Source organism: Lithobates pipiens, unplaced genomic scaffold (genome assembly GCF_037356315.1).
Source record: "Lithobates pipiens isolate NorthernLeopardFrog02 unplaced genomic scaffold, aLitPip1_a1.2 Scaffold_51, whole genome shotgun sequence".
Taxonomy (NCBI): Eukaryota; Metazoa; Chordata; class Amphibia; order Anura; family Ranidae; genus Lithobates; species Lithobates pipiens.
The window spans coordinates 1,070,977-1,093,785 of record NW_027507874.1 but is presented as its reverse complement, the minus strand read 5'-3'; the positions used below and the strand labels follow the sequence as shown (position 1 = coordinate 1,093,785).

General features: G+C 43.8%; 3 protein-coding genes across 3 annotated transcripts; 2 read left to right on the top strand and 1 right to left on the bottom strand.

Moving 5' to 3' along the window:
• Window positions 1-7,966: 7,966 nt before the first annotated feature.
• On the top strand, window positions 7,967-8,336 carry LOC143957038 (histone H4). Its single transcript, XM_077467178.1, has one exon. The coding sequence runs from the start codon at window positions 7,982-7,984 to the stop codon at window positions 8,291-8,293; it is 312 nt and encodes a 103-aa protein (XP_077323304.1). The 5' UTR covers window positions 7,967-7,981; the 3' UTR covers window positions 8,294-8,336.
• Window positions 8,337-10,677: 2,341 nt separating this feature from the next.
• LOC143957074 (histone H2A.J-like) lies at window positions 10,678-11,102 on the bottom strand. The gene has a single exon (XM_077467211.1). The coding sequence runs from the start codon at window positions 11,085-11,087 to the stop codon at window positions 10,692-10,694; it is 396 nt and encodes a 131-aa protein (XP_077323337.1). The 5' UTR covers window positions 11,088-11,102; the 3' UTR covers window positions 10,678-10,691.
• A 303-nt stretch (window positions 11,103-11,405) lies between these two features.
• LOC143957193 (histone H2B 1.1-like) lies at window positions 11,406-11,786 on the top strand. The gene has a single exon (XM_077467340.1). It carries the CDS (start codon window positions 11,406-11,408, stop codon window positions 11,784-11,786), a length of 381 nt encoding a protein of 126 aa, XP_077323466.1.
• Window positions 11,787-22,809: the final 11,023 nt, after the last annotated feature.

Genomic DNA, 22,809 nt, shown 5'->3' with positions numbered 1-22,809 from the left:
AAGAAGCCAAGCTATTCCTAAATGAAATAGATCTTGGCTCAGCCAAATTCCACTTGTTTTATACTCATTGGACATCATACTATATAGTATACTTCAATATGGCCTGAGTCAAGTGCTGGAAATCATAAAATATGTTGCCAAACCTGGCACCATGACAGCCATGCATTTCAATGGGAATTCTGAATAAGAAAAAAAAAAGTTATTCCTATATGAAATAGATCTTGGCTCACCCAAATTCCACTTGTTGTAAACTCATTGGGAATCCTAATATATAAAATAATTCAATTTGGCATGAGCCAATTGCTGGAAATGAAAATATGGCACTAAACTTGTCACCCTGTCACCCATGCATTTCAAAGGGAAATTTTGAATAAGAAGCCAATTGGCTTTTTTCCTATATGAAATATATCTTGGCTCATCTAAGTTCCAGTTGTTTTATACTAAATGGGCATCCTACTATATATGATAGTTAAATTTGACCTGAGTCTAGTGCTGGAAATAATATAATATGGCACCAAGCTGGTCAGCCTTCCACCTATGCATTTCAATGAGGAATTTTGAAAAAGAAGGAAAGCTATTCCTATATGAAATCCATCTTGGCTCACCAGAATTTCAATTGTTTTAAACTCATTGCTCATCCTACTATATAGAATAGTTCAATTTGGCCTGAGTCAAGTGCTGTAAATCAAAAATCATGGCACCAAACTGGTCATCCTGTCACCCATGCATTTCAATGGGAAATTCTGATTAAGAAGACAAGCTATTCCTATATAAAATCCATCTTGGCTCACCCAAATTCCACTTGTTCTACACTCTTTGGGCATCCTACTATATAGCATAGTTCAATTTGGCCCCAGCCAGGTTATGCACATTGTAAAGTATGGCACCAATCTGGTCAGCCTTTCACCCATGCATTTCAAAGGGGAATTCTGAATAAGAAGCCAAGCTATTCCTAAATTAAATAGATCTTGGCTCAGCCAAATTCCACTTGTTTTATACTCATTGGACATCCTACTATATAGAATACTTCAATTTGGCCCGAGCCAAGTGCTGGAAATCATAAAATATGTTACCAAACATGGCACCATGACAGCCATGCATTTCAAAGAGAAATTCTGAATAAGAAACCAAGCTATTCCTATATGAAATAGATCTTGGCTCACCCAAATTCCACTTGTAAACTCATTGGGAATCCTACTATATAGGATAATTCAATTTGGCATGAGCCAAGTGCTGCAAATGAAATTATGGCACCAAACTTGTCACCCTGTCACCCATGCATTTTAAAGGGAAATTTTGAATAAGAAGCCAATCTTTTTCCTATATGAAATTCATCTTGGCTCATCTAAGTTCCAGTTGTTTTATACTCACTGGGCATCCTACTATATAGGATAGTTCAATTTGGCCCGAGCCAAGTGCTGGAAATCAGAAAATATGGCACCAAACATGGCACCATGACAGCCATGCATTTCATGGGGAATTCTGAATAAGATACCAAACTATTCCTATATGAAATTGATCTTGGCTCACCCAAATTCCACTTATTTTTATACTCATTGGGCATCCTACTATATAGGATAGTTCAATTTGCCCTGAGCCAAGCGCTAGAAATCAGAAAATATGGCACCAAACATGGCACCATGACAGCCATGCTTTTCATGGGGAATTCTGAATAAGAAAAAAAAAAATAAGTTATTCCTATATGAAATAGATCTTGGCTCACCCAAATTCCACTTGTTGTAAACTCATTGGGAATCCTAATATATAAGATAATTCAATTTGGCATGAGCCAAGTGCTGGAAATGAAAATATGTCACCAAACTTGTCAGCCTGTTACCCATGCATTTCAAAGGAGAAATTTTGAATTAGAAGCCAATATTTTCCTATATGAAATCCATCTTGGCTCAGCAAAGTTCCAGTTGTTTTATACTCATTGGGCACCCTACTATATAGGATAGTTCAATTTGGCCTGAGCCAAGTGCTGAAAATCAAATATCATGGCACCAAACTGATCATCCTGTCACCCATTCATTTCAATGGAAAATTCTGATTAAGATGCCAAGTTATTCCTATATTAAATACATCTTGGCTCACCCAGATTCAACTTGTTTTACACTCATTGGGCATCCTACTATATAGAATAGTTCAATTTGGCCCCAGGCAGGTTATGCAAATAATACAGTATGGCACCAAACTGGTCAGCCTTTCACCCATGCATTTCAGAGGGGAATTCTGAATAAGAAACCAAGCTATTCCTAAATGAAATAGATCTTGGCTCAATCAAATTCCACGTGTTTTATACTCATTAGACATCCTACTATATAGTATAGTTCAATTTGTCCTTAGCCAAGTGCTGGTAATCATAAAATATGTCACTAAACATGGCACCATGACAGCCATGCATTTCAAAGGGAAATTCTGAATAAGAAACCAAGCTATTCCTATATGAAATAGATCCTGTCTCACCCAAATTCCATTTGTTTTAAACTCATTTGGCATCCTACTATATAAGATAGTTCAATTTGGCCTGAGCCAAGTGCTGGAAATAATAAAATATGACACCAAACTGGTCAGCCTGTCACCCATGCATTTCAGTGGGAAATTCTGAATAAGAAGCCAAGCTTTTCCTATATTAAATCCATCTTTCCGCCGATCATTTAATGCCTGTGCTTGGCTGGCTGAACTCCAAAAGGAGTTGAACCTGCCCAAGAACCGCCTTATATGTGACATGCCCACCAGGTGGAACTCAACGTTGGCCATGCTGCAGCAGCTGCACACACAGCAGAGGGCCGTCAATGAGTACCTGTGCGACTACGGCACCAGGAGCTTGTTTTTTTTTTCTCACCATGCCAGTGGGGCATGATCAGGGATGCATGCACTGTCCTGTCACCATTTGAGGAGGCCACAAGGATGGTGAGCAGTGACAGTGCATGCATCAGTGACACTGAACAAGAGGTTCACCTGTTGGAGCATACGCTGCGTGGAATAATGGACAGGGCACTTGAGACAGAACAGAGGCAGGAAGAGGAGGACTTCCTTGCCTCTCAAGGCCCCCTTTATCCAGACAGTGTTCCTGCTGTCCCACCCATCACACAGGAAGAGGAGGAGGAGGAGGAGGAGGAGGATTGTGTCAGCATGGAGGTGGAGGCTGGCACTCAGCATCAGCAGCAGCAGCAGCAGTCTTGTAGGGATGATTTACAGTCCCAAGAAACCATGGACTTGTACGTGGCTGGGAGGAGGTAGCTGCGGATCATCTTGTCCTTAGTGACCCAGAGGACTTCGGAATGAATGCCTCAGCTAACCTAGGCTGCATGGCCTCCCTGGTCCTGCAAAGCCTGCGGAAGGATCCTCGTATTCTTTGGATCAAGGAATTACCCATGCCATTTTTCTCAATGATTTTCATCCATATTGCTGGAACCATATATTACATTTAAAACACAAGCAGTTTGAAATGACTTTTTTTCCGTAATGTAATTTTGTGCAGGGACTGTTCTAAACACGGGAAACACGTGGCACTTCACAGGCATACTATAGACACCCCCCAGGCATGATATTTAAAGGAATATTTCACTTTTATTTTCACTTTAACCACTTGCTTACTGGGCACTTAAACCCCCCTTAGTCCCAGACCAATTTTCAGCTTTCAGCGCTGATGCACTTTGAATGACAATTGTGCGGGCATACAACACTGTACCCAAATGAAATTATTATCATTTTTTCCCCACAAATAGAGCTTTCTTTTGGTGATATTTAGTTACAGCTCAGAGTTTTATTTTTTGCTAAACAAACAAAAAAAGATGTAAAAAAAAAAAAAATCATGTTTAATAGTTTGTTATAAAATTTTGCAAACGGGTCATTTTTCTCCTTCATTGAAGTGCGCTGATTAGGCGGCACTGATAGGCTGCACGGGTGGGCACTGATGGGCTGCATTGGTAGGCACTGATAGGCTGCACTGGTGGGCACTGATAGGCATAGTTAAGGTGGCACTAATAGGCACAGATAAGGCGGCACCGATGGGCACAGATAAGGCGGCACTGATGGGCAAAGATGGGCACAGATAAGATGACATGGATGAGTGGCACAGATGGGTGGCACGGATGGGTGGCATGGATGGGCACTGATAGGTACCACTGATAGATGGGACTGATGGGCACTGATAGGTGGCACTGATAGGTGGCTCTGATAGGTGGCACTGCTGGGCACTGATGGGTGGCACTGCTGGGCACTGGTAGATGACACTGATGGGCACGGATATGTGGCACTGGGGTGCAGCACCTTTGAGACAGACTGTGGGCACTGCTGGGTGGCACTGTGGGCACTGCTGGGTGGCACTGTGGGCACTGATGGGTGGCACTATGGGCACTGCTGGGTGGCACTGACAAGGGGCACTTACTTTTTATATATGTGGCACTGGCAGGGGGCAGGTGGGCACTGGCAGGGGGCAGATGGGCACTAGCAGGGCTGGATCGGCTTTTTTTTCTCCTCGCGCTGACAGCGCGAGGAGGAATAATAGCTGATTACCGGCTCCGTTATATCACATGATCAGCTGTCATTGGCTGACAGCTGATCACGTGATAAGGGGTCGGGATCGACCCCTTGCACGGATCGGTGATCAGGTGAGTCTCATGGACTCGCCGATCACAGAGCGCGCCGCGCACGCCCCTCGGGGGGGCGCGCAGGCCACTCGTGCACGGGACGACGTAGTCCCGGAAAAGGAGATCCGCGCTGTAGCCGTCATTTGGCTATAGCGCAGATCTCAAGTGGTTAATCATCATTAAAATCAGTGCTCCTGCCAAACGCCCATTTTTAAAAACATTTTAAGCATTGACCCATGTCCCCAGGGGCAGGAGACAGGTCTCCAAACCCTTTTTAGGACTGTATCTTACATATTATCCATTAAAATTAGCACTTTGTATTTCAAACATTCGAGTCCCATAGACTTCAATGGGGTTCTGAAGTTCGTACGAATTTTTGTTCCGTTCGAAAGTTCTGGTGCGAACCGAACCGGGGGTGTTCGGCTCATCCCTTCTGTATGGTATATAGCAGTGATGGCGAACCTTGGCACCCCAGATGTTTTGGAACTACATTTCCCATGATGCTCATCCACTCTGCAGTGTAGTGGAGCATCATGGGAAATGTAGTTTTAAAACATCTGGGGTGCCAAGGTTCGCCATCACTGGTATATAGTCATTTAGGATGTAATACATAGAAATGTATTGAATATATATATATATATATATATATATATATATATATATATATATATATATATATATATATATATATATATATATATATATATATATATATATATATATATATATATATATATATATATATATATACTAAGACATTCAGACACTGGAATGATTGGGAATAAAATGGTTCGCAGATTTGGATTGGAGATCATGTGTAAACTCATTATGGTGATAAACACGTCCAATGATTTAGGAAACATTTTTTTTTTTAGGACTGTGTGCTGCCCGGGGTGATATTGTGATCAGATTTGTATGTATCTGATACTTTGTACATGTGAATTATGTTTATTATTATTATTGTTAATTAGAACTATAAGTACACAGAATGAGCTCAACCCCCCCCCCCCCCCCCCCCCCTGTACATTGATCTGCTGTTGATTGAAATAGATACAAATAGACAAAGATTTGTCTGGGCTGATTGAGTAGATACAATGTTTTGTTGTTCTTGCTTGTTTCCTCCATTGTGTTGAGGGTTAGAACTCCACGATCTTCTCTTTTTGTGACTTCATGTAAAGTAACAATATAAGGCGGGATATTGTGAAGGATCTTTTATTGTAACAATGTGTGAGTGCGGCATAAGTGTTATTCAGCTCTGCCACCTTGTGGTCATTTCTGATAGAACACTGGGGTGTGTGTGCGCAGTACAAGGAGGTGAATAGGGGATGTATATACAGACAGAAAGTGGAGATGATCTCCGCGATAAATCTAGAATAAGGATGGGAATAGAAGGGAGGTTTATTCACCCCCTCCCCAGTCTGAGCGATCTACTCCGCGTCTAAAGATCAATATTATTATTATTTTAGCATTGCCTCACAAACATGCTCTATATAGAGCGGGACATTCCTGGTTTCTATTCCTATTCTTCAATTAAGTTATATATTATTAATACTGTCAGATAAAGTTCCCTGTAAAGGCAAAGCCTTTGTCTTCTTATCACACTCAGGCTTGTAATAGAGGTGAGGAGTAATGACAGGAAATGTGATCACAGTACATCATTCTCTCATCTCTTTTCATTCCAATCATTCTATGCTGATTGTCTACTCACCGCTAAACCCTCCAACCAAAACCATCCACCCCTCCTTACCCGTCCGTCCTAACAGTAATTCAGAGTTTCTATGATTTGTATCATTTATTAGAACGTATTTCATGTGAAGGAACGATGTGATCTCCTTACAGGGACTGCTTTTAATTGTCCTTTAAATCTGCTGAATATCTTCTGGGGCTCAGAGATCATTCAATATTCAATACCAAACAAACATCCCCCAGCTGAAAGGAACACAGATCTCAGATCCTCCTTCACACTCTTTGGGAGGAAAATGCATTTTATTATCTGAAGAAATTGCCCAGATTTGTGATTGATGCAACTATTAAACTGATTCATTCAATTGTCCCGCCAGAATATCATGGAACCTTCCAATGATCTCAGATGGAATAATCCGACACTAAAACCTGATATCTCTTCCTTCGGGAACATCGATCAACGCTTCTCTGAATTGTCGGGCAGTTTATCTAACCAAGAATAATAAATCAATTAGAAATATGAATGTTACCATTTCTTCTAATCTTTTTCTCGTACTTCACAATAGAGAATCCGCCCTGCTAGAGAATGTTTTCTATAGAAATCAATGAAAAGTCTATAGAACAAGTATTTTCTGGGTTGAAAACCAAAAAAGATCTCAGAACACATTTCTTTGAAATTTTCATCAGAAAGACATTAATGGCTGATGAAGGAAATGCCCAACAGCTTTAATTGGCTCATATTTCAAACTGCTACATTCAAACTTGCCCGCCAGAATTCTTTAGAATGTTACAGACAAATAATCAGCCCTATTATACCGCCAAATCCGACACTGAGATCATCAGATGAGACATTTATCCAAGAGATATCATTGATGCTTTATTTTCATCCATTAGTCCGGAATAAATAAAAATGGAGTCCGAAGATTATTGAATAATAATATAAAACATTTCCATATGTGCTCTTTTATTCCAAGTCCTCAGAATTCAGAAAACTAAATGGGGAACTGTAATATATCTATATATATATATATATATATATATATATATATATATATATATATATATATATATATATATATATTTTTTTTTTTCCTTCTCTCACTGTCTGATATATAATTTATACATATAGCAGATTGCACATATTTTACACTTCCTATCCAAAGATCGATAAATATGATATTATTGATAAAAATAGGTAATAATCATGACATGCCAGACAAATATGTACAATTAATCAATAAAGATAATGTTGTGCGTCTGATGGATCACATCAGTTTCCATTCAGCAAACTATTGAAAAGCTTCTAATTAAATGAAATTCTATGCTGGGTAATAAATGACTAGACCCGCCCATTCTCCTCCTGTCTCCCATCAGGTCCGCTCATCCTTAGGAAGGAGAGACGTCAGAAGCAATGTGTTTCTTTGTTTCGTTTTCAAAATTATGTTTTAGAAATATAAAATTACTATGAACAATTGGAACTGCTGATTGTTTTTCTGTTATGAAGTGTTAAAGATTCGCATTCTCCGTGCAATAGAATATATAGGAGCCTTATAAATGAATGACATTCCCTCTCTTTTGTTTTTTAATAATAAATGGGAATGACTCTATCACCGGAAGGTTTCCATCAGGTCCGCTCAGGCTGTATATAAGGAGGGCAGGCAGACGGCTGAGCTCCGTTTCTGTTTGTGCAGGAAATAGTCGTCATGTCTGGTCGCGGTAAAGGAGGGAAGGGTCTGGGGAAAGGAGGCGCCAAGCGGCACAGGAAGGTGCTCCGGGACAACATCCAGGGCATCACCAAACCCGCCATCCGACGTTTGGCCCGCAGAGGGGGTGTCAAGCGCATCTCCGGACTCATCTATGAGGAGACCCGCGGAGTGCTGAAGGTTTTCCTGGAGAATGTCATCCGCGATGCCGTCACCTACACCGAGCACGCCAAGAGGAAGACCGTCACCGCCATGGATGTCGTCTATGCTCTCAAACGCCAGGGGCGCACGCTTTATGGATTCGGAGGCTAAACCCTCATAGACACCTACCTACTTCATCTACACAAAGGCCCTTCTCAGGGCCACCCACCTTCTCGTACAAAGAACTACATACCACTATTTACGTTATCAGGAGAAGTAAATGAAATCTAAATGACGCGTCGTACACACTTCTGTAGCGGGAGGGTTTGTTCTGGGGGTTGGACACGTGACATTCGCCCTATATAGGCGATCTAAGTGTGATCACACTAGGAGATGAAAGGGGTGATTGCTTTTAATTGGCCTATTAAAGATTCAACGCAAACAGCCGTTTGGGTTTGTTGGGAAACGTCCAGAACTGGGATCGGATCAGCTTTAGCTGGACATTTCTCCCCTAAGTCTAAAGCCCCATACACACGATTCGATTTTCTGCAGATATTTCTCTTCAGATTTACCTAAACCACGCAGTGTAAGGGCCTGCCTGATTGTTTACAAATTGAAACTTGAGGTTGAATCTCTTATTATATGGTTTTGATAAACAATCGAATAGCGTGTATGGCTCCTAAGAACGTTCCATCCAGAGAACCAGATCTATTGTAGCGCCAAATCTCAGCAGGAAACGGATGGAGGATTTCTGTACAATTATCATCGGATTCGTTCATTTGTTAGGGTGGAAGAAGTTTTCATATTTCATCCGGAGTACAGATTGTACAGTCTTGAAGATCAACTCTCTACCCAATTGGATACAACATTGGATAGATCATTTTGTTGTGTTCTTACGACTCTTTGGTAAAGCAGATCTCACGTGTACCTGGAGATTACATGGAAAACATGAATCTTTAACACTCCCTAACACCAGTTCCAATATTTCATATTTATAAAGATTATTTTGAAAAGGAAACAAAGAAATGTATTTTATTCCTACATCTCTCCTTCCTGGGTGTAAAGCTGAGCGGAGATGAGAAGGGCGGCTCTATTCATTTTAGAAGCTTTTAAATATTTTGCTGAATGGAAACCGATGTAATTCATCAGAAGCGCAATATTGTCTGTATTGATTCATAGTACATATTTGTATCTTTTTTTCAGTTACATAATCCTATGCAGATCTGATTATGTATTGTACATACTGTTATATATCTGGCAGTGTCATGATTTCTACCAGTCCATTCACATTATATATATATTCTCTAAATGTAATATGGGGGAAATCTGTTACTGCTACATCTGATAGAGGCCAATCCCATGATCCTATACAGATCTCATGACAAACCTATTCTTCCAATTCTTTTTCGGAGAGAACACAAATCAACAGTTACTATTGTTAATATTTATAAAAGATTAGTAAATAAATGTTTCTAAGATAATTACTTAGAAACATTGTTAATATTTTGCTGATTTCTCGTTACAGTGGATAACGATCTGTTTGTTTTATTGATTCATTGTACATATGTATCTGGGAGTGTCATGTTTTCTACCAGTCCTTTCACTTTTTAGAAATCTAGTAACAGAGAACATATTTTACATCATTCAACAATCTTCTGAATCGATTTCTATTCCAGACTAATCGATGAATCAGTTTGGGAACAAAGCGCTGATGATATTTCTCAGATAATTGTCTCATCTGATGGTCTCAGTGTCGGATTTGGCGGTATAAAATGACCGATTATTTGTCTGTAACGTTCTAAAGAATTCTGGCGGGCAAATGGGGAATGTAGCAGTTTGAAATATGAGCCAATCAGAACTGTCGGCGTTTCCTTCATCAGCCAATGATGTTTTTGATGAGGAATCCAAAGAAATGTGTTCTGATCTTTCTCCGTTTTCAGCCCAGAAAATGCTTGTTCTGTAGACTTTTCATTGATCTCTATAGAAAACATTCTCTAGGATTCTGTAAACCCCGGGAAATATAATATGTCAGCGCGTTTATCAAGTGTCTGGAATGTTCCCCGGAAGAATTTAAATTTTGTTTCATTACATTTCTGTGTCAGGTTAGCCGATCTGAGATGATTGTGAGGTTCTATTTAAAATGAAGTGAAATCCGTTCCATACCCCGCCCGGCATAATAGGAACATTCTGAGATCTGTGTTCCCGATCAGTCGGAGGATGATTGTTTTACTACAATTTTCTGATCTGTATTAGATTCAGCAGAACTAGTTTGAAGGACAATGCCGATCAGTCCCTATAAGAGAACCAGGTCCTCCAATAATACATTGCAGGCTCTTTATATGTAGTAATTGTCCTCCCTGTACAGATCTCCTGTACTAGAAGTGTGAATAAATAAGAATGTATTTCCCGTGTAAAGCTATGCAGACAATTGAGGGCTGATTGCATGCGATGTGGTAGACACAATGAGGGGTGTGTGGGGGGCTCTTTGTAGAGAGATGTGGGGGGCTCTGAGAAGAGCCTTTGTGTTGTAGAAATGAATGGATTTGGGAGTAGAAAGGAGTTGTCGGGATTACTTGGATTTGGCAGCGGCCTTGTGGCTCTCGGTCTTCTTGGGCAGCAGCACGGCCTGGATGTTGGGCAGGACTCCTCCCTGGGCGATGGTGACGCCGCCCAGCAGCTTGTTGAGCTCCTCGTCGTTGCGGACGGCCAGCTGGAGGTGTCGGGGGATGATGCGGGTCTTCTTGTTGTCGCGGGCGGCGTTGCCGGCCAGCTCGAGGATCTCAGCCGTGAGATACTCGAGGACGGCGGCCAGATAGACGGGAGCTCCGGCCCCGACCCGCTCCGCATAGTTGCCCTTCCTGAGCAGACGGTGAACACGACCAACTGGGAACTGCAGACCAGCCCGGGATGATCGGGTCTTGGCCTTAGCCTGAACCTTGCCTCCTTGTTTTCCACGGCCAGACATTGTGAGATTCTTCTGTTACTCTGCTAAAGATCGCTCATTTCTGCAGCTTCCTTATGTTTATACAGTCAATGCTCTGACATCATACACTGTGGTTGGTTAATTTCCAAGCCAGCCAATTATGTTCTGACTTGTTTCTACACCAATCAGTAAACGAGCAAGGGAAGCAAAACACTCCTCCCCACCACATGACTGAATCCTCCAATAGAAGCGTGAGGAGGGAAGAGACTTCATTTGCATAGGACGCCTATAAAAGCAGCACATGAGGGCGGCTCCAGCACACATTCCCTCCACACAGCGGAGATCACATTAACCCTTATCATGCCTGAACCAGCCAAGTCCGCCCCGGCGCCCAAGAAGGGCTCCAAGAAAGCCGTGACCAAGAGCCAGAAGAAGGACGGCAAGAAGCGGAGGAAGAGCAGGAAGGAGAGTTATGCCATCTACGTGTACAAGGTGCTCAAGCAGGTCCACCCCGACACCGGCATCTCGTCCAAGGCCATGGGCATCATGAACTCCTTCGTCAATGACATCTTCGAGCGCATCGCCGGCGAATCTTCCCGCCTGGCTCATTACAACAAGCGCCGCACCATCACCTCCCGGGAGATCCAGACCGCCGTCCGCCTCCTCCTGCCCGTAGAGCTGGCCAAGCACGCCGTCTCCGAGGGCACCAAGGCCGTCACCAAGTACACCAGCGCCAAGTAATCCCCCATCATCATCATCCCAACACAAGACACAAAGGCTCTTCTAAGAGCCGCCCACCATTTCCATCAATGAGCTCTCATCACATTTTATCGCAATTAAAAATTCTAAATACATTAAATGAAAAATCAACCGATTATACCGATTGTAAAATCTAATGAATTTGGACATTTGAAGCTGTGTTATAGTAAGAAATACTATATATAATAATAATCCCAGTACAAACTGGTGTTGCAGATTCCCTTTATTCAGAAATTCCTGACATTTTATTTCCATCCAATCACATTGCATATCTTTCCATAGCTCCGTATAGAAGACATACATTTTCATAACCACTAGGTGTCAGTGTTGCTCCTCCTCAGAGAACACATGGGAACTTTATTTTTTTTTCGTAAATTGAAAGCGGATATCTATTTATATAAGGATGATGCGTATATAATCTTATTTTCCTGTCGCATCATGGCAGCATACACCTATGGGTTGTGGCTCCGCCCCCGCAACCTGATAGGACCGTTTAACTATTAAATCTTGAGAGGGCCCCTGCTTCAGCATTCTCCTTTTTTTCCTCACCTGAGAAGACCGGACATCACCCCTTACCGCTATCGCCCCAGCCAGGTTCAAGCCTCTCCTGGGTGGAAGTCCTACCTGTACAGCCTCTAAATGAGCTTAATGGAGGAATCCCCACTCTGATGGTCTCAGGGGTATCGTTATTTATCTTTACAAATCTTAAACAGATTTATTATGCAGCGGCCTCTAACCTGTGCTTTCTAGGTATTTTCTGTTCCTTTCCTGTCAAGCTCTGTAGAACCTTGCTCCTCGGGCGCCGATGATTGATCTCCTCTACGCATGCGCTGGCGTTCAGTGCCTCGTTGTATTGCCGGTTCGCCACTTTCCAAAATGGAGCCGAACGTCGTGGGACATTTCTGCGCATGTGCGGGATGACGTCGGCGTTACGACGGCATTAGCGCGGGGTTTAAAAATGGCATTTTTGCTTTGTGTACCGTGGCTGCTGCTTCACGACCAAGATCGTCTTCGTCATTCCGATCGTTTCTTACATATCGTTTCCTTCGGATCTCAGGTCAGTCTCTTCGTTTCTAAAGTTATTTTTCTGCAACTGGCATATCTCCCTACCTGTCTTTGCACACTGATTTCCGTTCGTTTTTAGGATTCACTCTTCTTGGAGGCCGCTGCCCCAGCAGACCATCGCCAGCCTATTAGGTAAGTGGGGTCAACATGGTAAGTACGAAGAGGAAAAAGAGAGCCTGTCACTAACGCTGTCTAAATTGCACAGCCCTATCAGGTCATCCAGATCGTCGCACTCAAGGCGCTCAAGAAGAAGCCGCTCAAGTCATAGACGGGACCGAGACCATAGCAGAAGCCGCTCAAGGCGCAGAGAGAGCGGAGATCACAGGAGGAGGCGATCAAGGTCCTACTCCCGACATGGACACTCCTACCACAGAAGATCCCCTACTAGCAGACACTCTTCTCGCGCTCAAAGTCTCCATCCCTCTGGAAACTCATGCTGGGTTTGTGGCGCAATAGCACTCCCAGATAAGCTGGCCTGTCGTTCATGCTTCAATGAAGCAACAAAAGACAGGGAATTAGATCCTAGTACTCCAGCTACTGAATTGCCCCTCCAAATCGCAGGACCGGAAACTAGCAGACCTTTGCAAGGCACCACATCTGCTGTTCCCTCCACTTCAAGGATGTCAGATCCTTTGTCAGATAATGATGACATTGACGCCTCTAACGGCTTCGACTTTGCACTAGTTGAACCCTTCATTAAATCAGTGAAGGAAGCGATCAATTGGGTGGAAGAAAAACAAACTCCTCAGAAGCTGAGGAAATATTTTCCAAATCTCAAGAAAGATCCTGAGACCTTCCCATTTATTGAGGAACTAGAGGATTTGATTAAAGAGGAATGGCAAAAGCCGGATAAGAAGATCAGTCTAACTAACAGGTTAGCAAAACTTTATCCCCTGAAGGAGCCTAGTGTCACTCCATTAGTGACCCCGCCAGTGGTGGATTCTTCTCTGATGCGTCTTGCCAGACATGTGACACTTCCAATCGAAGATGCGGTTACATTTAAAGATGTACTAGATAGGAAAATTGACCTAGATCTGAAAAGATCTTACCTATCAGCAGGAGGCGCATGCAGACCAGCTGTGGCCCTAGCAGCTGTGGGTAGAGCCATTTCCAACTGGTCCGCCAATACCGAGAGACTGGTGTCAGAAGGAGGGGAACAAGAGAAGGTAATCTCAGCCCTACAGGATCTCTCGCAGGCGACTTTGTCGCAGAAGCCTCTGTAGATATAATTAAATCTACATCTAGAGCAATGCTGAGCTCAGTAATGGCCAGAAGGGCACTTTGGCTGAAACCCTGGTCTGCAGACCCATCCTCGAAGACAAACTGGTGCAAGATTCCCTTTGACGGAGCAAATCTCTTTGGAGAAAAGCTAGATTCTGCGATTTCTAAAGTTACCGGGGGACAATGGACACCACACTTAAGGACATGTTAGTGTCCCTTCGATCTACGCTACATGCGGATATTATTTCTATGGCACAACAATTTAAATCTGAGGTGACTGCGGTGGCTAAGAGAGTCTCACACATAGAAGTGAAAATGGGCGAATTTGCTACCACTTTTAATGACCTGGTGGACGCTCACAATGACCGTGATGACGAGATAGCAAATATGAAGGCTAAAATCGCGGACCTCGAGGACAGGTCGAGACGCAATAATATTAAGGTGCGGGGCATTCCTGAGTCGATTGCCCCACAGGAGCTGCGGAGTTACTTTCTTAACTTAATGCGTGTGGCGCTCCCAGATACTCCAGCAGAGGAACTGGTGGTGGACCGTATCCACAGATTGCCAAGGCCCAAGAACATCCCGTCCCACCTGCCTAGAGACACTATCGTCCGAATACACTTTTATCACGTAAAGGAAAACTTTGTGATGGTGACGAGACAGAAGGAAAATCTGCTTACTGAATTTAAAGAATTGTCTTTCTTCACAGACCTTTCGGCCTACACCATGCAGCAACGCAGACAATTGGCTACCATCACAAAGCCTTTAAACAACCACCGTATCCCCTACAGATGGATACACCCAGCCAAACTACTTGTTACCTACGATGGGGAATCACACCTGATTAAGAATGTTGAAGAGGGCATCCGCATACTGGAATCATGGCAGATTCTTGGCCCACCGCCCGTGGACCAGGTGAATACAGGATCCAACACCTCCATACGTCCTAGTCTGTCAGCTGAAACAGGGTGACTAAACTTTACTTGCCTATTACCTGGATCGCTCGAACGCCTGGGAAAAATGGCCTTAAGTAATTTGCTTCAGTTTCGGTACTTTGAGTTATATCACTGACCACTCTCGCCCCCCGAGAGTTAGCGGTTTATACCAGCACAGATTCCATCAGGAATCGCAACATATTTTTTATACTTGTGTTTTTCTTTTTTCTTTTTCTTTGTTTGATCTGACTCCCTTAGTTGGGCCCTACATCTATCTTCCCCTCCCCTATCCAACTCTTGCAGTCTCAAGTTTATCTTGTTTTCTTCGTCTGGAGAAACAGTTGCTACTACGACCAATTGGTGCCCTGACCCACACGGTCGCCTACTTCACAACGAGTTATTTATCCCTGAACACAGCTCAGAGTAACGTACCATGTCCTTCTCTATTGCTTCACTGAACGTTAAAGGCCTTAATAGCCCCCAGAAACGCCAATTCGCATGGAGGGAAGCTGCGAATCTACGCTGCGACATCATATGCTTCCAAGAGACACACCTTATGCTGGATAGACATCCTCCCTTTTCCAATCGCAAATTCCCACATGTGTTCCTGGCATCGGGTCCCAAAAAGAAAGCAGGAGTAGCGATTGCTATTAAGGACTCTATCTCGTTCTCATGCATTGACACCTACCTAGACCCCTCGGGGAGATTTCTAATTCTTATTTGTGAAATAGATCAACAGAAATATACTATTGTCAATGTGTACCTTCCCAATGTTCACCAACTTAAGTTTATGCGGAAAATTTGGAAGAAGGTTTCTGGTTTGAGACAGGGCTATGTCCTTATCTGCGGTGACTTCAATGCAGTCCCTGGAGGTGAGCTGGATGTATCCGGCCCCCAGAGGAAGAAGTCCCGTAGATCCAACCTCAGGAACTTTCTATCCTCTTCTGATTTACATGATGCTTGGCGTTGTCAGCATGCTTCTGAAAAGGATTTTACTTTTTTTTCTAACGTTCACCACACTTACTCTCGTATAGATTTCTTTTTAGTAGACAAGTTTTTACTGCAAAAAGTAGTACGATCTGATATACATACCATTACTTGGTCGGATCATGCTCCGGTGTCCCTGAGGGTGGGGGGTCGTGGTGCCGAGACGCGAGCGAACAGATGGCGGAATGATATATCTATCATTTCTCAACCCACAAATTTGAAATTAATAAGGGACAAATTAACTGATTTCTTTGAGATCAATGCTCCTTCGGTATCGGACCCCTTCACCCTTTGGGGCGCCCACAAGGTTTACATGAGAGGTATACTGATACAATTAAGTGCACAAACTAAGAGACGGCGGGCGGAGCGGCTTAATTCTCTGCTACAAGACATAAATACCCTAGAAGAGTCTAATAAACAGTTGTCTACGCAGAGGACGAGGGATGCTTTGTTCTCTGCACGACAAGAGTTGCGTGCGCTTCTGGTCTCCCAACAGGTAAACCATTTTCGCATCTTGAAATCTAATAACTACCGCTATAATAATAAAGCAGGTAAATTACTAGCGAACCAGCTCAAAGACAAATTTTCCCACCAAAGGATTGGCAGCCTGTTCAATCCTATTACTCAGCAGAAAGTACATAACCCAAAAGACATTGCTGATGCTTTCAGTGATTATTATGAGTCTCTCTATAACCTTAAAGATGACCCGAACACGCATCAACCCCCAGATAATCTAATTACAAAGTTTTTGGAGGAGGTCGACCTTCCCAAAGTTTCCCAAGAAGACCTAGACGAGCTAAACCTACCTTTCACGATCCCTGAAATCCAATCAGTGCTTAAAGGTATGCCTCATAACAAGGCACCAGGCCCAGATGGGTATTCGTCAGAATATTACCAGTTATATCAGGTTGAGCTATCCCCATATCTTAAGCAGATTTTTGACGCCGCAATGTCCGCCGCCGCTTTTCCAAAAGAGATGCTGACGGCCTCAATTATTACCATTCCTAAAGCAGGTAAAGATACCTCCCTGCCACAGAACTATAGACCGATATCTTTACTGAATGTTGATGTTAAAGTGTATGCTAAACTAGTGGCCAACAGACTAGCAAAACTTATACCCAATCTTATTAATCACGACCAAGTGGGTTTTGTTCTGGGTCGTCAGGCTCAGGATGCCACTAGGAGACTGATTGATTTGGTTCACTCAGCTGAGCGGTCGAAGGAACCTTCTCTGCTTCTATCACTAGATGCAGAGAAGGCCTTCGACCGCATTCATTGGGGGTATATGACTCAAGTTTTACAGAAGTTTGGACTGATGGGGGGGATACGGAGGGCCATTTTGGCGCTCTACTCCTCCCCATCTGCATTTGTGTTTGCAGAAGGGATGTTCTCTAAGAATTTTGCTATAACAAATGGCACCAGGCAAGGCTGCCCGTTGTCCCCGATCGTCTTTGCCATGGTGATGGAACCTGTGGCGGAGATGATCAGGAGACACCCCGGTATTCAAGGCGTCCCCGCTCAGGGGGTGCAACACAAAATCTCGCTATTTGCGGATGACGTCATTTTGACGTTGTCCAACCCCTACCAATCTCTGACAGCAGCTCAGGAGGTACTGACTAAATTTGGTACAGTAGCATATTACAAGATTAATGAAAGTAAGTCATGTATCTTAGGTTTAGGAATCACTGCCCGTTTACAGACAAACTTACAAAGAGACTTCCCATATCCTTGGTCTTCTGACTATGTCCAATATCTAGGGACTCACATAACTCCCACCACGACGAAACTGTTTCACGCGAACTTTCCTCCATTGCTGGACACTTTCCATGGTGAAATGACTAAACTCCAGAAGCACTTTTTGTCCTGGCACGGTCGTTTAGCGGCCTATAAAATGCTGCTACTCCCCAAATTAACATACTTATTCAGAGCCTTACCGATAGTTATTCCCCCCTCTTTTTTCAAGACCCTTCAAAAACAAATGTTAAATTTCATTTGGGCGGGGAAAAAAGCGAGATTTACGTCTACTATGCAGGGCAAAAATAAACAGGTGGGAGGTATAGGTATCCCGGTTCTCCAAGACTATGCAACCGCAGCCGTGCTGGACCAGATAAGAAGCTGGATCTCTCTGGCAGATCCCAAACCTTGGTGTCAATTAGAGCAAGCATGGGTACACCCTAGAACATTGAACTCTCTTTTAATAGCTTCTAGTATTACCAAATCCAACATTGAGATAGATCACCCCACTATACAAGCCTCTCTACAAGCGTGGAGCAAGCTCCTAGCGCTGTCACACGATGCAGACAGACTAACGACGGTCCCCATTCCTTTAAAGACACTCCAATGGCTGATACCTAATATCTCCATGAAAGTATGGCTCAACAAAGAGATTAATACGGTCCAGGAACTCATGGTAGGAGACCGCATTCTTTCCTTCCACGACTGCTGCATTAAATATAACATCCCCCCGACTGAATTCCTGACCTACTCTCAAATTGCGTCTTGGTGGCATCAATCGGGCTCCACTAACTCCTTAATCCCCTCAAAGGCGTGGGAGTGTTTAAAGTCGACCAGCCCCAAACCTAGAGGCATCACTATATTGTATGACCTCCTGAATAACAAATCTTCTTTTGTTAAATTTGGACACTTGGTGAGATGGGAGTCAGATCTCGGGAAACAATTCACGGATAGACAATGGTTATCAGCAATTAAAGACAATATCCGATTCTCAAGGTGTTCGAACTATTGGGAACTAGCGATTAAACTCACAGCCAGATGGCACTTTACCCCCTATATCGTGGCTAAATTTTCAGAGGGACAATCCAATCTTTGTTGGAGAGGATGTGGCCAGGTAGGCACACTTATACACATGTGGTGGGCATGCCCACACTTGCGGAGCTTTTGGAATGAAGTGTTCAAACTGGTGGCGTCAATTACAGGAGTTCTTAACAGACCATCTCCCGAAAAAGCGTTGCTGAGCATAGATATGTCGGTCTATCCCGTACCACTGAGAGCCATAGCTATGAACATCATATTAGCAGCGAGATCCCTGATAGTACAAAGCTGGAAATCAAGGGACATACCCACAATGCGGGAATTGATTACAAAGGTCACTATTATTTCGGCATATGAAAAAATATTAGCGTATCGTGATGGTACAGGTGCGAAATACAGGGCATATTGGTCCGCCTGGAACTGTCGGTTCCATGATACTGGTTGAAAAGCATAACTGCAACTGATTGTAGGAATAATTTGGTACAGACTGCCTCTCTTCCATTCACTTTCTCCCTCCCTCCCCCCCCCACTCTCTTTACCCTCCCCTTCTTTTCCTGTTCTAAAATGTTATAGTTCTATATCTCTCGACCTAAGGATTGTGAAAGCTACTCTGATTATCTGGATCTCATTTCCATAACGCATTATGCAATGTAATAATAGGTCTCACAGAATTCAGTTTGCAAAGATTGTTATTTGGTTATTGGGTATCATTCTTACGACTTCTATATGTACGTAGTTATAACATTGTGCTATTGTTCCTAGGCAAATCTGTATTTCTGTACCCCCCTTTATTCTTATCAATAAAAATCTATTTGAGTAAAGTTACCGGGGGAAAATCGGGTCTGATCCCTTCAGATAGAAGATCTAAACAGCAAAGACCGTCAGCCCCCAGACGTAACCTCCCAGACAAATATAGGGAGGCAAGATCCTATAGACCTGGCAAGGAGTACAGGAGAAACTGGAAGAACCCTCAATCATCCTTCCTCAAGCTCCAGAAAGCCAAGACCCCTACTTCAGGGGATCAAAAGTCTTTTTGAAGGTGCGCCCGCCCAACCAGCTGTAGTAGGAGCCAGGCTAAGGTTGTTCAAGCAGGTATGGGCGGGGACAATAAAGGATCCATGGGCAGTGGCGACTGTCCAATTCGGACACGGATGGAGGTTCCGAAAGCACCCAAGGGACCATTTCCGAATAACAAGGATACCATCATCTCACCAAAAGAGAGTACTACTGAACGGATATGTTCAGGACCTAATCCAGAAGCAAGCTATAAGGGAAGTTCCTCTACCACAGAGAGGGAGAGGATTCTATTCTCCTCTATTTCTGGTAAAAAAGAAGACAGGAGACTTACGTCCTGTCATGGACTTAAAGAAACTCAATCACCGAATCCTGGTGGAGGCATTCAAAATGGAGAGTCTGCAGACAATCCTCCAGGCCATCAACATAGGAGATTGGATGCTCTCCATCGATTTACAAGACGCCTACCTGCACGTTCCCATTCACACCTCATTTCAGAAATTTCTCAGTTTTGTTGTAGGTCATCAACATTTCCAATTCCAAAGTTTCCCGTTCGGAATATCCACTGCTCCAAGAACATTTACAAAAGTGTTACTGCCAGTAATTGCCCTATTAAGGGAGCAAGGCCTGAGGGTGCACCACTACCTAGACGATATCCTTCTCCTGGCCGACAACCGAGATTCCCTCCTACTTCACCGCGCAATCCTAATTTCCACCCTGCAAAAATTTTGGTGGCTGATAAATTGGGGGAAGAGCAGTCTAAATCCCACACAGCGAATGATTTTTCTGGGGGCAGAGCTGGATACCCGACTCAATACAGTAGAACTCCCGGAGGAGAAAGTTCCCATCCTAATCCAGAAAGTAAAGAGGTTACTCGTGGCCACTACCATCCCCGCCAGGGAATGTCTCAGTATTTTAGGGTCATTCTCGGCGACTATCCCAATGGTACAATGGGCCCAGTGGAATGCCAGGCCTCTTCAAATATCATTCCTCAAACAATGGAACGGCGTGTCAATGACCCAGCCGATAGTGATCCGGGAAGAGGTGAAGCAATCGCTATCATGGTGGACAAAACCACACAATCTGAAGAGGTGTAAACGCTTAGTCCTTCTCTCTCAAGAAGTAATCACCTCGGATGCCAGCATGGAAGGATGGGGAGCACACTATCGTCACCACGCAGCCCAAGGTTGTTGGCCATTCAGGACACACGATGTGGTTTCCAACTTATTGGAGATGAAAGCAGCATTCCAGGCACTACTAGCCTTCAGCCCATTTCTGGAGGGAAAAGATGTCCTGCTAAAGATGGACAATCGAGTGGCTGTGGCCTATATCAACAGGCAAGGAGGCACCAGGAGTCGCTCCATGTTGCAAGAAGTCCAACCAGTCTTCCAATGGGCGCAACTGAATTTAACCAGTCTCAGGGCAACATACGTACCAGGTGTCCAGAATTAGATAGCAGACACCTTGAGTCGACAGTTCGTATGCAACCACGAATGGGCCCTAAGCAGTCAGGCCTTTTCTCTGATAACAAAGACTTGGGGGGTTCCGGATATCGATCTGGCAGCAACTCCAAACAACGCAAAGTGTCAGAGGTACCTGGCGAGAGTTCCCTTTCCTTCGGCGGAAGGCACGGATTGTTTACAACACAACTGGAATTTCCACCTAGGTTACGTGTTTCCACCAACTCCAATCATATCGAGGCTTCTACTCAGACTCAGGAAATCAAGTGCCACAGTTTTAGCAGTCCTGCCCTTTTGGCAGAGGAGGCCGTGGTTCACGACCCTACTCCAATTGAGTACAGCAGAACCATTGCCGCTCCCTGTGACAGCGGATCTACTCTCTCAAGGTCAATTCCTCCATCCATGCCCAGAGAAGTTACACCTAACAGCATGGAGACTGAAAGGGCTAGGTTCATAGCTCACGGATGTTCCCACAAAGTGATAAACACCCTTCTCCAAGCCAGAAGGTTTACCACTAATAACACTTACAAGAGAATCTGGGATAAGTTCCTCTCGGTCGCACAACAACAAGCCTGGGACCCTTCATCCCCTACATTTGCTCAGGTCCTAGAGTTCCTTCAGCTAGGTCTTGACAAAGGTCTTGGTTCAAGCACCTTGAAAGTACACGTATCAGCTCTATCTGCCATTACGGGGGTGAAATGGGCTCAAGAACCTCTTATTTCTCAATTCCAGAAGGCTTGTCTAAGATTGAGACCTCCCAGAAAGCCCTCATTTCCAACTTGGGATCTTTCGATAGTACTGGACTTCCTATCCCATGACCCATTCTTTCCAGTTGAAAAAGCTTCCCTTTGGAATCTAACCCTCAAAATCACCTTTCTGATAGCGATTACATCAGCCAAGAGGGTGTCGGAAATGCATGCACTAATGGCAAAGGAACCATACCTTACCATCTACCCAGACAAGGTAGTTCTGAAACCTTCAGACCGCTTCGTCCCCAAAGTGGCTTCCTCCTTTCATTTTAATCAGGAAATATGCCTTCCCACTCTTTCTACAGAGCAGGGCGGCCCTCATCCACTGGATGTAAAATCTAACTTACTGGCCTACCTCTCGAAGACCAGTGACTTCAGGAAAGTGGAAAACCTCCTAGTCATCCCTCATGGCTCCAGAAGAGGACAGGCAGCTACTTCCCGCACCATCGCAGCATGGCTTGTGAAAATCATAAAGAAATCCTACTCTTCTAATCAAGCTCAGATACCTGAGGGCTTAAAGGCACACTCTACAAGGGCAATGGCAACCTCCTGGGCAGCCTTCTGCAAAGTGTCCTCAGAAACCATCTGCAAGGCAGCCACATGGTCTTCAAAAAGTACTTTTATATCCCACTACAAAGTGGACTCCGCTAGGTTGTCCACGGTGGATTTTGGTAGAGCGATTATTCAGTCCAATTCCTCCATTCCTTGTAAATAAACTTTTTCTGCTTAGACCCACCCAGTTTTGCGAGTTATTCCCCATAGGTGTATGCTGCCATGATGCGACAGGAAAACGGAAAATTGT